The 18,952-nt window shown below is 36.1% G+C and overlaps 1 protein-coding gene across 8 annotated transcripts in view; it reads left to right on the forward strand.

Annotated features, from left to right (window-relative positions):
• LOC103558186 (tigger transposable element-derived protein 1-like) overlaps window positions 1-12,643 on the forward strand; it is a 59,334-nt gene extending 46,691 nt beyond the window's left edge. For 2 of the 8 annotated variants that reach the window (XR_011536306.1, XR_011536307.1), the window contains 3 exons: window positions 128-3,716; window positions 8,805-10,069; window positions 11,282-12,643. Coding sequence is in view for 5 of the 8 variants with exons in the window: in XM_070606597.1 (XP_070462698.1) it covers window positions 951-2,348 (1,398 nt within the window). In the remaining 3 variants the exon portion in view is untranslated. Of the gene's footprint in view, window positions 1-127; window positions 5,084-8,804; window positions 10,070-11,281 lie in introns of those variants that run through there. The other 6 variants (XM_070606599.1, XM_070606600.1, XM_070606597.1 and 3 more) reach the window with 4 other exon arrangements.
• The last annotated feature ends 6,309 nt before the right edge of the window (window positions 12,644-18,952 follow it).

Genomic DNA, 18,952 nt, shown 5'->3' on the forward strand with positions numbered 1-18,952 from the left:
TACAGCCTTTGTAAGTCAATCTGGCGTATATTACAATTATTCCAAATTTCTGCTCTCCTCACTACTTAATGCAGACTGCCTCCGTTCCTGACTTCATTACCGATTTTTTTTGTCTGCTTTCTCCTAGATGGTGATAATTATGCTTCTCGCCTCATCCTGGTAGCCTGACCTTGACTCCTGACTTCCATGATCCCTTCACAACTGCAAGTCATTCTCATACAAAATTTGAGTTTACCTAGTCTGCACCTTTGAGAGTTTTGGAACAATATGCAAGTTCAAGTCACCATCGTGTTGTCTTGCTGACTATCTCATGTGACAAGACCGACATTTGGGTTGCTTGCTTCTACTCTTATTCTTCTGCCTGTTGTTCCCTCTGCAGCCATCGATCACACACATATATAATCATACAAACAGTGTTTTGCCCTTTTTATTTGTCATGTGGATGTTGTCATTTGCTTCTTATATATTACAAATTAGTGTTGTGTACCGCTCGCTCAGTGATATAAAAATGTCAATAATTGCAAATTTGTGTAAGTTTGGGTAAGAATGGCATCCAAGCAAAAAAGCAAGAAGGTGGAATGATAGAATTGCAAGAAGAGTGAAGAGGACAAGAAAGGTGTTGTCTATAGCAAACAAAATGAGAGTTCTTGAAATGCTTGATAATGGTGAAACCAAGACCTCTGTAGGGTGTTTTTTTGGTTTTAATGAATCTACAATTCATACAGTAGAGAAAAATGAGAGAGCTATTAGGGCCAGTGCATCAAGGGGCACACCAGAATCACTGAGAAAATCATACATAACTTGAAATGCCAAATAGAGAAAATGGAAAAACATTTGCATGTGTGGCTTCTAAAACAGAGAAGGCTGAATAGCCTCTCTCTGTATGTATAATCCACCAGCGAGCATCACAAAAATGCAAGTTTAAATTTCAATCTGGATGAAAAGTTATAATGTTCATTGCAAGTAATAGGTGGTTGGATAGGTTTCAAAAGTGCTGTGGTCTGTATGAAAAGGAGTGGCTGGCAGAGGAAGCAGATTGTGAAGCTGCTGCAGAGTATCCTGAATACCTGAAGAAACTGATGGAGGGAAATGGCCACCTGCCTGAAGAGGTCTTTAAGGCTGATGAAACAGTCCTGTTCTGGAAGCACATGCCTACTTGCACATCTATTGCAAAGGATGAGAAAAAGACCAGAGGCTTCAAGCCTGGAAAAGACAAGCTCAAAATTCTACTTTGTTCCAATGTTTCTGGTGACTTTCTGATTAAATCTATGTTGCTTCACAGATTCCAAAATTCTTGCCCTCTGAAAAGAGAATGCCAGAAACACTTTTCTGTTTATATGAAGGGAAACCATAAAATATGGATCACTGAGAAACACTTTTTGGACTGGTTTTTAAAGTGTTTTATTTCTGAGGTTAAACAATATTTAAACCAAAAAAATCTTCAATTCAAAGTGTTGCAGATTCTGAATACTACTCTCACTGACAAAAGTGTGATAGTAAACGCCAATCCTTGTGTTAAGGTCATCTCCATTCCCCCCAGTACAAATCCTCTCCTTCAACTCATGCATCTGAGAGTGCCAAAAATGTTCATGATGTACTATACTCGGAGTATTTTTGACTACCTTGCAGATTTTATGAAGGAGACACCAGAAATTATGGTGAAAGTAGCTTGGCAAAATTTCTCCATTTGTAACACTTTAACGATAGTAGAAGAATCAGTGAGAGAAATAAAACAATCAACCCTTAATGGAGGCTGGCAGAAACTTTGGAATGAGGTTGTAACTAATTCTAGAAGTTTCCTTCCAGTAGTAGAAGAAATTGAAAATGTTGTAGCATTCGCAAAATGTTTGAGTGGTGGAGGATTTGAAGACATTAAATTAAATGACATTGCTGAACTGTTAGATTCTCACCCTCAGCAGATAGTTGAGAAATACTTCAGAGATGTGATCACAGCAAAAGTTGATAAAAGAGGTCAGCAGAGGTTAACATCCAGAACTCGAAGAATGTTGAAGCACTCACTCTGCAAATCAAATTGCCGTGATGATTCAGAGGAAAGAGATCCTTTGGTGGAATATTTATTGACCTTCAGGCAAGGCTTAAATGATTACCTCCAACTCTATAAAGCAGTAAGAAGAATCCTTCAAACAAGGCCAATAAGTCTTTTCTCTCTGCTTGCTTCAACAGGGGAAAAGAGGCTGGACCATCGGGCCGTGTGTCGTTCAAACCCATTTCGCACAAGCAGGCAGAAAGGCTGCATACAGATAGTTGAACCTTGGGATTCAGAGTTCGACAGCTCTGATGATGTGGTGATCCATATGCTGGAGGATGAAAGTGGAGCAGAAGACTGACCTTACTTGTCTCCAGACAAAATCCAACTTTCTCAATTCTTTCTCTATCACTGTAGTGATGACCGACATTTTCATTGATGCATGATTGTCCTCACCTTGAGATCAGAGAGAAAGAGAAATCAATTGCCCAGTAATCACTATTGCTAATGTAATGCTAGTAAAATGCCATCAAGATTCACATTGCTTAGTGTTTTATTTCAGTGAACAAACCAGTTGTCTGGGCTTTCACAATAGTCCCTTCCCTGCTCCAGTTTTCCCCCAAAGCTAACAAATTCCTCCAACACAAATTCCCCTACAATGAGGGTTTCAGGAACTCAACTCTAGTGCCTAGGGAGGGGCAGCTCTACTTGGTTGGACAGTTTGATTTTGTATTCTTGATCCTGAACTTTACTTTAAATCTTGTTAAGCCTAATTTGCTATCTCAACAGAAAGGATCTAACCCCTCTCCTTTTAACTAGTTTGGTATCAGTTAATTTGTTTTGCAGCAATTGTATAATGCAGCTATTGGTTGATTCTGAAAGGCAGTACATTTACAATGGATTCCTGGATTTACTTTGGTACCTAATCAAGGAGAAGCTGCTAGAGTTCATTTCCATAGATCTTTGTTCTCATCTCTCTTCTTCCCAGTGATGAACAGTTGACTATCCTCCAGAAAAGGGATACTGATACTTCCTCTTCCATAAAGGTGGTGGAAATCCAGTAATTTTGCCCCAAGCCTGGAGGTCTGAATGATAGGCAACCTATATCTGAGTTTGAAGTGATCAGAGAAAAGGAAAAAATAATACAAACGTTAAAAGGCCTTGCTTGCATAGTTACACTTGAGATGATAGACATTCCTTGGCAAATTTAAAAGAGGCAGATGAAAGCGGAAAATCCACTATAGGGTGCTGTGGATCTAGTGCCTCGCCATGGTGCCAGAGGAGATCACGTTCTTGATCTAAGCCACAGTGATTTTCAACACCGACTGCACATCAAAATCGTGCTGGAGAGTCTTGAAATGGAGATTTCTGGGACCTGCCCCTAGACATGTTGAACCAGGGATGGGCCAGCATCTGTATATTGTGAAAGCTTGCCAAGTCATTTTCATACAACCTTGGTTGTAAACCACTGTTCCAAGTCTATAACAGAATTATAATAGAAAATATAATACAAATGGCAGTGGGCCCAGGAACTAGGAAACCTTGATTCCAAGTTTCTGTTCTGCCACTAGTTCAATGGATGGTCTTATTCAAATCACCCTACTCTTTCCTTATCTGTCAAATGAGAGGATAGGACCACTTGGTCTCTAAGCTGCTTTTATCTCTGATATTGTTATCTTGAGAGAAAGGGGCATCAATCTCATTGGTTGATTTGGAGAGTACCTCCAAGGTGAGTAGTAGTATTACTCTATTGTGTTCTTGTTATTTTAAAAATTATGTTTGTGGTTCAGGCTTTTACCACGTTTTAGTCCCTCCCAGAAAAGAGAGTTAGGCATAGATGCCATAGAAAAAAAGGGAAACAAACAGCACCAGCTTCCTGAAAAGAAAAATCAAGCATACCTTCTGTGAGTTTCTTTTGATGTGATAACTGCTGTTTTTCTTCTGAGTTAGAGGGTTTGGGGAAAATAATAACGCATCAATGTTGTAAAACATTTTAACATTTTGTATCTGTTGTTTCCATAAACCAAACCAGAGGACTCTGTATGGTTACTCTTACAAGGTTCCATGGATAATTGGCATATATTTAATCATGTCTAGAGGTAAATATTTTTAAGTCAATGATTGTTTGACGAGTATAATCAGTGGTTCCATATGCCTTTAAAGAAAGTGCCTTCCTGATAATTTAACCATTCATTAAGGTTAATGCCTTGGCAATTTTCTCTCTTAATTTGAGCAGGATTAGAGAAATCAAAGTTTAAATTGAATAGCATCAACCAGGAACTATTACTATTAAATAGTACAATGGGAAACTGTCTAGTGTATGATTTTAGTTTTCATAGGAATGCCTAAGCCATTTGAAATAAAATATTGGTATAAATCTAATTCTTGTTTAAGGCAATATCCAGTTAAAATAATCTAAGAAGTATCATTGATGAAGGTAAAAGATAGAACATTTTAATATGGTTGAGTTTAACAAGTCAGCAGAACTTATAGGAGGACGTGAAAGTTGGTATAGGCTAAGTGGTAGAAATAGAAGTTAATGACAACACTGCCATGTAAATGGGTGTTTCTTTTTTCTTTTTTAAGTTAAGAATAGTCCCCAAAATTGAAAATCTTGAAATTTACTATATTTTATGCAGTTTGAGGGGAAAGAATCTTTCTGTTGTCAAATGGTTCAGGTAAATTCTTGTGTTCGTTATTATGAAGTGCATGGAAATTTCCTTCTTTACAGATGTATTTAATCACTGGCAAAAAGAAAAAGAGGGTGAGGAGAAAGGGCAGCCCAGGTTGCTGAAATTTGTAGAAAATATTAGAAAACTGGCATTACATTTAAAAAGAGCCTTTTATTTGTTTAAAACCTTTTAAGTTCAAAATGCAGAGAAGGCTCTTTTAAACTACACATTTGGATTACATAGCTGCCACCACCTGAATGCTAATAAAGGGCTTCTACAGCATGTATAGTCTAAAAGAGTGTGTGAACCATGTTTGTGCTGTGAAATACATTGATCTTTGAACTTTACATAGTATTATCTTTTAATGGTGGTGTGTTATGGTTGTTTATCTAAGAATTCGGAAATAAATATGATGTGCTATGAACAGAGTGTATATGTTCCTGGGAACCATGAAATCAAATAGAAAATAAATGAAAGGCTAAATAGTACTTTCATTAACATGGATAACAAATATTGAGAAATTAAATATGAATCTAGTATGCTTGAGATACTGCACTTCATCTCTCTTGCATTACTACACAAAGCCGAAGCTATAGCTAACCCATCATTGCAAAAACCTAGAGTTGGCTCTTGATTAATTGGCAGTAGTATGATGAGTACCATAATGAGAAGATGAGACTTAGAATGAAGGCTTCGTCACTGGTTTCTCATCTGCCCTGGGCTTGGGACTGCCTCTCCTTGGGTGTGTGGTGCTTAGTCCTGGCAGGATAACCCTTGGGCTATTGGGGTGTGCGAAGTCAGCACGAGGACCGGTTTTCAATCCAGTCCCTGCCAATTGCCAGCTATATGACTGTGGGCATGTTTTTAGCCATTTTGGACTTGGGTTTCTGATCTGTAAAACGGGGTCAAAAATACCTGCACTATAGGATTGCTATGAGATTATATGAAATGCTTAGTACAGTGCCTGGCACATAGTAAGCGCTCAATAAATTGTTGCTATTATTATTATTATAACATGAATAAGCATTATAGAACTAGAATATGATAGTTTACTCCTGTCTTTGCAAAATTTTAATATTTTGATATTTTACCTAATTTCCCTCGAAATAAGGTATGCATGATGGTTTTAAGAAGAGAGAAGGAATAAAATTGCTTTTTAATATTTTTCTTTGCTTGTGAGAGATACCTAAAACAATAATTCCTATGTCCCTATGTTACTCCTTGACCTGCAGTGATTCTATATGCTATATTTATAGTCTGGTTATCTTTGCATATTTATTTATATAATGATTAGATGTAATGATTTTTTTCACATGGATGTATTCCTATTCTCTAGAAAATAATCCATCCACGTGGTTCCACTTTTAAGATAATTAAGTCACTCTGTGTTAATAGGAGCTAAAGATAAAGCTATATAGGACCTACTTTGCTTAACCCACCAAGTTATCAGCTCAGCTGCCTTTGAGAGTATTGGATGTCTAAGTAATCTTACTAAGTGAGGACAGTTCCTCATAGCTAGCTTCTGATCTTCTTTGTATTTGATGTATTCTGTGATGGCATTGAAGAAGTTTAAAGCAGTGGTATTCAGAATGCTGAGTATTCATCATAAGTCTAATGCTGTGTCTGCTGAGCAACAAACTGCCACTTCCTTAATTCAAGCCCCTACTACCACTTAACCTGAATGATTGTAGTGGCCTCATAACTCACATCCCAACCCCTTAAGTGTTTTCACCTGGAGTCTTTGGTGTTCTAGTATATATATCTAGTAGTCTTTGGTATTTAGGACCTTGCTGCTTGACTAACATTCCTTGTGCACAATTCTGATTCTGGTAGTTCCTTATTCAAAACTCTTTAGTGACTGCCCATTGTCTATATTTTCCACTACTTAACCTTTAAATCATGGCCCAGGCCCAGTGTAGCTCAATCAGCTTTGTCTGCATGTTCTCCTTCATGCAGTGTATGTGATAGTCCTTGTCTTCCTCAGCCCTATGTGACTAAGTACTAAGGACCTTCAGCTTACAGCTCGACCTTGATCTCTTAAGCTTGTCACTTAAGCTCTGGTGGGTAAGATCAGAAATTAGACTTATTACCTGAAGCCAGAGTCCCTGAGATGAGCCCACCAAACGATAGTTTCCTTCCTGTTCTGCTCCATCATTGCAGACACCTAGAATTAGCTCTTGATTAGTTAGCACTGGTATGATGACTGCCATAATGATAAGAACATGGGACTTAGAGTGAGGGTTTTGCCATTGACTTCTTGTCTGTCCTGGGCTGGGGATTCTCTCTCTCTTTGGTTGAGTGGTGCTTAGTCCTGGCAGGAAAACCTCAGTCTGTAAGGGTGAGTTTCTTCTTTAATTTTATTCTTAAGCTTCCAGCCTACTAAATTAGGGCATTCTCACTGAACTCTAGCCCCCTTGGCTGGGGCCCTGAATACTGTCCCCTTAATTTTTGCTCTGAATACAGATCTTCTTCTTTGGGCCCCTGAAACAATTAAGTAGAGATATAAACTCCATTCTTAGGTTCTTATCATCCTCAACTCCTGTATCATCACATACATAATATCTTTATTTGCCACTGGGCTTCAAATTGTTCTATCCATTCTCTTGCATATGAATGCTAGCCTGGAATGTACTTAAGTTTACCATACCCCAGATTTGGCATGTAGAGCTGGGCCTGGCAATATAAGGCCCTTGGGCTAAATCTAGCCCAACTATTTTTTTAAAAAATAAAGTTTTATTGCAACACGGCCATGCCCACTCATTTACGTATTGTCTGTGGCAGTATTGTCAATGGCAGAGTTGAGTAGTTGTCACAGAAACTGTATGGCCGGCAAAATCTTAAATATTTACTGTCTGATTCTTTACAGAAAACCTTTGCTGACCTCTGATCTAAAGCCAAGTAGTTCCCCTAGCTTTTTATATTGCTTATTCTTTGATAATTCCTCATTCCCATCCTGTCAACCAATACAGACCCCAAAGGCCAGTTCATTAAGACTACGAAGATAAGTTCCAACCCATTCAAACTTCTTGCTTTTACTTGAATTTCCCTGCTTCCTCTTTGTTATCTTCCTAAGATGTCCTTTCCCTGTGTTTTGCTTCTTAGCGAAAGAGACGCTGTAGAGTAGCCTTATGATATGTCTTTTAATGTCATATCATGTCGTAATATGAAAGTCTTTCAACATTGCCAATATCTTTCAACACAACCTTCCAATAGTTCCAAGATTAGGCTTTTCAGTTCTTTACTGTCTCTAACATCAGGTATTCTGAGCTCCATAGCGTCCAATACCTCCAGTTGCCAGATCTTCTAAATATTACAACATCCATGGCTTCCACTCTCTGGCCTATAGCATCTCCAATGCCAGTGTTTTCTAATCTCCTCAATATTGGGGTCATTAAAAGTTTAGCTCTTCTAATATCTTCAATAATCATTTTTTAAGTTGTAGGTCTTGTCTTTCAGGGTTCAGAGTTCTAACTTCTAATTATTCTATGTTCCCAATCCTCCAATGTCTCCTATATATAGGTCTTCTAGAGTCTATGTGTTTCATTATGTCTAAGTCTAGCTCCAATATCTTCTAGCACTTACATCATTCGGTTCCTACAACTTTTAGTGTCTCCTAAAGCCTGATTTTACAATGTCTTCTTATCACCAGTTCCTCCAATGTCCAAGTCAATATCTTTAAGAACCTGGTCTTTCAACATTCAGGTGTTCTAACATCCCCAATGTCTGAATGACTAGGTCTCTTAATGTCCTGATCTCTTAGTGTCCAGGTCTAAAGTCCGGGGCTGCCAACAGCCTTGACTTTCAGCATCATGAAAATTACATCTTCCAAATTCTATGCATTTTAACATGAATATGTCAATATCCAGGTTTTCTAATGTCTCCCAATATCCAAGGCATCTGATTTTAGGATTTCTAAATACCTAGATCTTCTATTGTCCATATCTTCCAATGTTTAGGGATTCCAAGTTACAGGACTTGCAATGTCTTTAGTGTTCAGTGTTTCCAGTATCTATGGCTTCCAATATCCATGAATTCTAACATTCAGGGCCTCCAATGTCTCCAATGTCCAGAATAACCAATGTCATCAAAATTCAAGGCTTCCAATGTCTCCAACATCCTGTGCTTCCAATGTCTCCAATGTCCAGGGTTTCGACTGGTGCCAGTGTCAAGGTCTTCCTACAACACCAGGTCTTCCAGAAACTCCAAGTCTTCCAACTAATTTCAAGCCTTCCAACAACATCAAGGTCTTCCAGAAGATTTACGTCTTCCAGACAATTCACGTCTTCCAGACAATCCATGGCTTCCAGTAAATCCAGTCTTCCAGCAATTACGGGTCTTCCACAAAATCCATATCTTCCAGGAAAATCCATGTCTTCCAGAAAAATCCATGTCTTCCAATGGTTTCAAGGTCTTCCAGACAATCCACGTCTTCCAACAATTTCAAGGTCTTCCGGCTAATCCACGTCTTCCAGAAAAATCTGTCTTCCGCCAAATCCAAGTCTTCCAGTCAATCCAGGTCTTCCAGCTAATTTATGTCTTCCAGAAAGAAATCCAGGTCTTCCACTCAGTCTGTGTCTTCCAGGAACATCTACGTCTTCCACCAAATCCAGATCTTCCACCAAATCCAGTCTTCCAGCCAATCCACGTCTTCCAGAGAAAATCTATGTCTTCCACTAAGTCCAGGTCTTCCGATAATGCCACGTCTTCCAGAAAATTCGTGTCTTCCACTAAATCCAAGTCTTCCAGCAAATATATGTCTTCCAGAAAATCCATGTCTTCCAGTAACCTCCAGGTCTTCCAGCAAATCTACGTCTTCCAAACAACCCAGGTCTTCCAGACAATTTGGGTCTTCCTGAAAATCCACGTCTTCCAGAAAACCCATGTCTTCCAGGAAATCCATGTCTTCCAACGACCTCCAGGTCTTCCAGCCTATCCAAGTCTTCCAGAAAATTCATGTCTTCCAGAAAATTCATGGCTTCCAGAAAATCCATGTCTTCCAGGAAATCTATGTCTTCCAGCAAACCCTTGTCTTCCAACAAAGCTGTGTCTTCCATCAAATTCATGTCTTCCAGCCTACCCAGGTCTTCCAACAAAATTACGTCTTCCTGAAAATCCATGTCTTCCAACAAAGCCACGTCTTCCAGAAAATCCACGTCTTCTAGCTAAGCCACGTCTTCCAGAAAATCCACGTCTTCCTACACCTCCAGGTCTTCCAGCATCTCCAGGGCTTCCAGCATCTGCTCGTCTTCCAGCATCTCCACGTCTTCCAGCGTCTCTGCGTCTTCCAGCATCTCCATGTCTTCCGACAGCTACCCAGTCTTCCAAGAGCGGGCTCAATACCCACGTCTTCCAACGTCTCCAGTGTACCGGTCTTCTAACATTCAGATCTTCCAGTGTCTACGATATCCAGGTATTCTAATATGTTCTACAGTCCAGGTCTTCTGACCTTTCCCCAGATCCAGACTCTTTCAAAATTAGTCTTCCCAGGTCCGAGCCTATCCATGTTCAGATCTTTAAACAGACAGGTCTTCCAACTCAAATATTCCTGCTTCTAGTAGAAATAGCTTCAAAAAATTTAATAGAGTATTCCTTCTTATAGACCACATCTTATGGATCAACTGTACTGCAGCCTAATAGTATTTTTTTGCTATTAGGAAATGTGTAGTTATTCTTTACAGCTTTTTGAGATAGCGTTCATAAAACATCTGGTATAGAATAAACACAAAGATGGGATTGCTGTGATAAATTTTGGTACTTTGCTAATACTTATAGTTTTCATACAGTCAAGTATGTTTAGGGGCAAGTGAAATTCTTATTTTAATGAGAAAAATTTCTGTTTAGAGACTTTATTATTTTAGATAAAGTTTATTATCCATAAACATACAGTGTATTTTTCCATTTTTTATAACATCAATTTTTGTTTGGTCTTATGTGACTAAATAATAATAATAATAATAATGACACTTAACATAGCATTTGCTACGTCCAGGCACTGTTCTAAGGTCCTTACATGCGTCAACTCATTTAATATTCACAACAACCCACTGAGGTAGGTACTATCATCCCCGTTTTACAGATGAGGAAACTGGCACACAGAGGTGAAGTCACTTGTCCAAAGGACACAACAAATAAATGATTGAGCTGGGATTTGAACCCAGCTAGCCTGTTTCCAGAGTCCATGGTCCTAACCACTGTGCTATAACATCTGCTGTTGAAGATCAAGATGAGAATTATGGGATCCAAAGCTTGATTGCTCCCATTTTATGAATAGACTATTATGAGATCTTATGTACAAATGTTCTCACTTTATGCTGTCACTATCAGAACCTATTTGTATTCACAGATCTTATTCTTCAACTAGCTACTATCACTCCCTTGCTCATGTACGTGGAACTAGGCACAAACACTTCCTGACACCATTTTCAGTTTGGGCAGAAATAATAAAGGGGAGCACTGAATTCAAGTACCCTTTGCTTTAGAATCATATTCATAGCTCCACGCTTTGAGTACTGGTGCTTGGAATTTAACTCTCCTATCTACTTTAATTCTTTATCACTGACCGTTCTCTAGTTTGCACCTTATTATCTAGACCACTTACCATTAGTTTGTTTCTGACCTCCAGGATCCACCTGCTTCTTCAAATATCACTGACTTCCTGGATTCCTGACCACTGCCTTGTGTCCGACTAATGGTAACTACAACTCCTTAACTCCCAGCATGCTGACCTAGAGAACTACTTGGTTCTCCAAGTCTCAGCTTCTATCAGGTGCTTCCAGCAACATTGCTACCCGTGCCTCTGGCTGGCATGACAAGCATTACAGCTACATAATGAAATTATGGTTAGGCAAGGAATCTCTGAAGATTTAGAATCATCTACATGGTAATATGAATTAATAATAATAATAGAAATACCTTCCAAATGTCAAATTATTTAGTTTACAAAGTACTGTCACTTCATTCATTCATTCATTCAACAAATATTTATTGAGTGCCAACTGTGCGCCAGGTATATTTTAATGGAGATTAAAATAATCTGGGGGAAACAGACAATGTACAAATAATTGAACAATTATTTATCAGTTGTTGTAAGGCTATGAAGGAAAAGTAAGTATAGGATGCTATGAGAATCTGGAAAGTTAAGGAAAGAATTCCTGAGGAAGTAACATTTATGGTGACTGAAGGATCTATTTTCTCATTTGATTAGTACAATAACCTTGTGACTTAGATAAGACGTATGTTTTTATATCAATTTTACCTAATCAGAGGTTAAACAGAAAGTACTAAAGATAGTCATGGGATCCACATATTTTGACTTCATTTTTTTCTTCTACTCTATGCTGCCTTAAAATATAAATATATAGTAAGTACAGTTTTCACAATATATATCAAGGGTTATAAAAATGTTGGTACTCTGACAGTGTTTCACTTCAATGAATCTACTCAAGGAAATTATCTAAAATGTGGATAGTTCATGCACAAAGATGTTCTTCACATAGTTATTTGGTATAGTGAAAAACAGAAAAACCTCAAGGATTTAACTCTAAGGGCATGATTAAGTAAATGTGCTATTTCCATGTGATGGAATATTCTGCCATTAAAATATTTATCGTGTGTTCATATTATATAATGTTAAGTGAAAGATCAGCATACAAGATTATATAAAGTGTGTTTGCAATTATTTTAAATATATTTAATCAGAGACAAATGACTAGAAATAAATACATTGGAGATTGTGAACTACTTACCTTTAGGTGGGTAAGATCATATGTGATTTTTGTTTACTTCTTTATGTTCTTTTCCAAAGTTCTTACAGTGTGAGAGTATTTTATATTCAGGAAAAATATTTAAACAATTGTGCATAAAAATTCATTATTTATTTATCTTTTTATTTTACATGTAATCAAGTTTACTGTTGAAATACTTCAAAATATAAGTATGCAAAGTGAAAAAATTAAAATCTCAAATAAACTCAATACTCAGATAATGCTGTAATGTTTTTGGTGTATGTTCTTCCATACTCTTCATAGGTATGCTTATTTTCTTTTACAAAATGGAATCATACTGCCATTTAACCTATCTTTTCCACTTAACAATAAATTGTAAGTATCATCCCATGTCATTGACAGTGCATCTATAGTATAATTTTAATACATTACATATTTACTTTATCTCCTACTGGTAGGCATTGAGCTCTTTCCAATTTTTTTTTCTGTTATAAAAACTGCTATGATGAGCACATACATTACGCAAGTTGTGCAAAACACAAACTGCATCGTCCTTTGCGGTGGCCCTGTACATGATGGTGTGCAAATTTGTTGAAATACTACTTAGGATAAATTCTTAAAAGGAGAGTTGCTGAGCCAAAGCATATGTACACCATAATGCTTATCGCACCAAAAAATCTAAGCAATCCAGATGTCCAACAACTGGGGTAGTTTAGTAAAATTATATTGTAAGTTTATGGTGGAATACTATGCAGCTATTTAAGTTTACACCACAGAAGAATATTTTATGAAATGGACATATGTTCACAAGATTTCATTAGTGAGAAGAACATGTCACATGAAAGTACATATAATATTCAAATTTTGTAGAAAGGAAACTATGTAATTGTCCTCAGAAAAATAGCTATAAGAATATATACTAAAATATTAGTAGTAAAACTCCCAAAATGAAAATGGATAAATTGTGGCATATTTACACAATAGAATGTTATACAGCAATGAAATGAAGGCACTACAGCTAAACATAATAACATGGGTAGATTTTACTTCTATTATGTCAAATTAAGATAAGCCCCAGAAGACTACATGTGGTAGAATATTCTTTTTATATTATTCAAAAACAAGTAAAACTAAACATTATATTATTTAGGCATACAAATATATTTGGGATTGAAAATATTTTATTAAAAAACAAATAAATATCAATCAAAACTTCAGGAAAACGGTCATAGGAGCTGAAGAAAGGGGGTTGGAATCAAAGAGAATCATAGAAGTGGGCTGAAGTTATTGTCAGTATTCTGGTGCTCAGGTTGAGTGGGTGGGTGGGTGAGTGGGTATTAATTATGTAATTAAGAGCATATCATTGACTATTTGTGTTATTATTATGAAAATTAAATAAAAGAAGACAGTAGTGGATAAAAATTGCAAAGGGTCATGTATGGACCAATGAGACAGTGTGCATGGTCTATGACAGTGTGCATGGGTTACTTATAATCCAATTCTGTGTACTCAAATTTCATATTCTTTTAAGCAGCAATGTCTGGGTGGTGGGAATATATGTACTTTTTATTCTCTTGTGGCTCTTTATTCTCTAAATTTTCTATAGGGAAAATACAACATCATATTGATTGAAAAATGGGCCCAAAACAAGCCTTCTTACTTCAAGTAAGATCTCAAATATATTAAAAATGCATAACAGGGACTAAAAAGAAGGGTTGATATGTTAATAATAATTGCCTCTGTGTAGTGAGATTTCATATTGCTTTTCTTGTGTTTTCTTATATTTTTTTCACCCAAATGTCATAAAGTAAGCTTATGTTAGTTTTTTCTGTTAAAAAAGTAATACATGCTTATAATAAAAGCAAGAAGTGCAGAGCTGGCCTGGTGACGTAGTGGTTAAGTTCACATACTCTGCTTCAGTGGCCTGGGATTCACAGGTTTGGATCCTGGGCACAGACCTACACACTGCTCATCGAGCCATGCTGTGGCAGCATCCCACACACAAAAAATAGATGAAGATTGGCATAGATGTTAGCTCAGCGAGAATCCTTCCTCCAGCAAAAAGAAGCAGACTGGCAACAGATGTTAGCTCAGGGCCAATCTTCCTCAGCGAAAAAACCAAAACCAAAAAAAAACCCCTGCAGTAGTATATATAAAGTAACAAATGAAAATATTCTTCTCCCAGTCACACTGCCCAGAGACAGCCATGATTATTTGCTTGCTTTGTATCTTCCAAGTACTTTTCCCATTTAGGTGCATGCATTCTTGTGTGTTTTACAAAAGGAAATCATCCTATACATATTGTAGAACTTGGTCCCCCACCCATCCTCAATAGAAAGTCATTGTTGTAACAGCTAGTAGAATTCCATAGTAGGGTGTACTATATAATTTATTCAACTCTTTCTATGTAATAGATCTTTGGTTGTTCACAGTTTTTTACTATTACAGAAAATGCTATAAAAAGCATTCTTTTACATCTATTTTTTGCAGGTTTAGAAGTATTTTTATAGGCTAGTATCTTAGAAGTATAACTGCTAGATCAAAAGGCTTGAGCTAAATTGTCCTCCCAGCAGGGCAGACACTATCATTCTTTTTAATTTTGGTCAACATTTTGGATGAAAAATCCAATCTCATTCCTTTAAGTTATTTTTCCCTAATCATTAATAAAGTTAAGCACCTTTTAATATATTTATTAGCTATTTGTATTTCTTCTGTTGGAAACTGCTTGTTCATATCCTTTGCCTATGTTTTTGTTGAGTCACTTATCTTTTTTCCTTGTTGATTTGATTTCCTTATAGGAGGTTTCTGGATATTAGAGCTGATATGTTTTTTGTCTGCTATATATTGAACGTATCTGCCATTTGTCTTTTTAAAGTTTATTTATGGTGGTATGTGACATAAAGATTTGATTATGTAAATAGGCAAAGATTTTCATCTTGCTTTTATAGTTTTTTGGTTTTGTCTCAGTCCTATGTAGGCTTCAGTATCCCAAGATTATAAAAAATATTCTTCTATATTTTCTTCTAATATTTTATGTATTATTATTGCTTAGTGCTTTAATCCATATGGGATTGATTTTATGTATGTGTGTATGGTGGAAAGTAGGGACCTCCGTTTAGTTTTGCAGAAGAGGTAGCTTGTTTTTCTTGTGTTGAATTATATCTGTACTGATTTGGAATTCTCTTTTTAACCTCAACTATGTGGATATGCTTACGTTTCTTTTCTGTTCAATTTTGGTCTGTTACTGAGTTAGTACCTTACTGCTTTAATCACTGTAGTATTATAATATGTTTTAAAATCTGATGGGGCTGCCCACCCTTCATTATTCTTTTTTTCAGACTTTACTTGACTATTCTTGTATATTTTCTTTTTCTAGATGAATTTTAGGCACAGATGTTCACTCAGGGCCAGTCTTCCTCAGCAAAAAAAAAAAAAGGAGGATTGGCAGTGGATATTAGCTCAGGACCAGTCTTCCTCAAAAAGAGGAACTTGTCAACTTCTTTAAAAAAAAAATGCCTGGAAGTGCCTCATACCTTTTGAGTAATGTGTCAAGAATTGACATCTTTACAATATAGAGTTTTGCATTTATCTTCTATCCAAGCATCATGTTAAACTCCATTCTTAGCGCTGGGTTTTTTTCCAGTTAATTATCTTGAATTCCTAGGTACACAATCATGTCAGTAGTAAATAATGAAATGTTTGTTTTCTCCTTCTTAGTGTGTGTATCTAATTTTTTTTCTTTTAGCACATTGGTAAAGATCTTATGACTTCCAGAACAATGCAGACTTACAGATTAAAAAAGAGCAAGTGTCCTTCTCTTGATTTTGACTTTAATAGAAATTCCTCATTGTTTCTCTCTAAAATATGATGATCACCATTGTTTCTGATAGATACCCTTTTTCAAGTTATAGAAATGCCCTTCTATTCCTGATTCCTGATTAACTTATAGTTTTGTAAGGAACAGATACAGAATGTTATCAGATACCTTTTCTGGCATCTGCCAAGATGATAATATGGTTATTCTCATTAATCCATTAATGTAGTTAATTACACTAATAGATTTCCTAATGTTGAGCTATTCTTGCATTCTTGGAATAAAACTGACTTGGTAGTGGTGTTTGGCTATGTAGATATTTCATTTAGGATGTAAAACTTTATATTAACAAGTGTCTAGAGCAGTGCCTCCTTACGTTTTTCACATGGGGTAAATGGACAAGATTGCTCAGGGCAGAGGCAACTGGCTTCCCAGGCTCTGCCTGGCTGCCCCCAAAGCCTTAGGAATAAATATCACATTACACATACAGCCCATCCATAAGACACCAATGTGCCAAGGCACACTTATTGGAAAACTCTCGTTTATTGTTTTCCTTTGTGTGATGTCCTTTCCTGATTTAATATCACAATTGTGTTACCCTTGGGAATGAACTTGATTTTTTTTTTCTTATTTTACAGTGTGAGTAACTCAGACATAAGCTGTTCCCTTGAACAGCTGCAACACTCACCCATAAAACCATTTTGTCCTGATGCTTGTTTGGGGAAGGGGAGGGTAGAAATGTAAACCCTCTTTCAGTTTCTTTGATGATTAGTCTATCTGAGATTTCCAACTCTACTTGGGTGGAAATTTTGTCAATTTGTCTGTAAAACTCTTCCATTTTATTTGGATTTTCAAATGTATTGATTGAAAGTTGTACATAATAGTTTGTAATGTGTCTTAATTTGCCTATATGTAGCTAAACCCCTTTTTTATTCTTTTCCTTAACAGCACTGTCCATAGGTTTGTATATTTTATTTTTAGTTAACTATTAGAAAAAACAAGTGGTTTTTTAATTATCACTTTCTGCTTCTGTTAATTCTTTCTTTCTACGTTCTTTGCTTCTGTTTGATCGGTGTCAACATTATTTAGGTGAATGCTTAGTTTATTTTTTAGTTTTTCTTTTTTTTATTTAATGCATTTAAATTATAAATTGTCCTCTGAATATGTTTGGCTGTATCCCTTAGTTGTCACATGCAGTGTTATCAAAGTCCTTCGTTTGTCACCTCATTTGTAGTTAGTTTTGTTTTCCTTTTTAATCTGACTTATTTAGAAATGTATTTATATATTTCAACATGGTTAGGTTTTGGTTGACGTTTTGTTTTTCTATCCTTTTTTTTCCTTTTTACTACTTATACTGTCTCATGGATGGGGAATGCTTCCTGCATGAATTATACATTTTGGAAAATTTTCTGTGTCCTAATGTAATAAAATTTTATAAATATTAAATGGGCAATTGAAGCAACTGTGTATTTTCTTTTTGTTTGGGTAATATTATATCATATTTCTACATATTGAATCAAACTTGTTGTTATTCAGATTTTCCCTTTTTATCTGCTTGATCTAAATTTTCTGGTAAAAGTATGTAAAATCTTCCACTGTTGTTTTATCACAGTTTCTTATTTCTAACCTTTTTTCCTTTACATATTTGTAATTTTTCTTCAGTGCATTACATTTCATGATTATCTTATTGGATTGTGTTAATTCCCGATTCCTTTTTTGATTCATTTAATGCTTTTTGCCTTGACATTTCTTTGCCACCTCTATGTGATTTTTGTTAGCATTGTGTCTGGTGTATCTTTATTCATTCTAATATTTTCAACTTTTCTGTGTTGTTTTGTTTTAGGTATATCTTTTCAAAACATCACGTGATGAGATTTTTTTTTACTCTGAGAATGTCTGCCTTTTGTTTCATAATTAAACCTTTCACATTTATTACAGTTCTGTAATATTAATAATTCCTTTTATTATTTTTATTTTTTCTTTCTTTGCTACATTTGTCAAAGTGCATGTCCTCCTCCTTTTTCCTATGGTGGTTTAGGAGTTTGAAATATCACTTCTAATAGTGGTTGCACTGATATATATATAGATAGATAGATAGATATAATATATACATTATAATATATATATATTTTTACTTTATATACTTTTTCTTGTTAAAACTTTAAAGTGAGCATATAATACCTTTGTAATAAAAAAATATAGAAAAAGCATTTGCTTTTAAATGTGTCCAGTATTTGTTCATTCATTTCCAGTCTCACTCCCCTTATTCAGGTTCTCATCATCTAGATTTTATATGCTTCCACAAACTTCTCAATCCCTTACTTCCCCTGTCTATCCTGTTTGTTGCTACCAGATTATCTCCTTAAAATATATTTTTCTTCATATAACTGAATTCCTACTTAAATCTAAACTTCTACACAGACATTCAAGTCCTCCATGACCTTCCCTACATAACCATTCTTGTTCTCTACTTGCCATGAAACGTCTACTCTAGTCAGACACGTTTCCTCACTCCCTCATAGATCAGCATTTGTTCTTTCCTTTCCTTTCATTTATTTTGTTCTCTACTTTTTTCCTATAATTTCACAGTCCTACCCAACCACAAAGAGTCTAGATATCTGTATTAGAAGATAAGTTATTCTTCTGTGCTAATAGTTTTCCATTAGTGAAGACCTGCATCTTCAGGGAGCAGAAACATTCTGGTCACAAAACTGTGGGGACAGACTTCATTTTTTACCATAAAACCTTAAAGCAC

This window comes from Equus przewalskii, chromosome X (genome assembly GCF_037783145.1).
Source record: "Equus przewalskii isolate Varuska chromosome X, EquPr2, whole genome shotgun sequence".
NCBI lineage: Eukaryota > Metazoa > Chordata > Mammalia > Perissodactyla > Equidae > Equus > Equus przewalskii.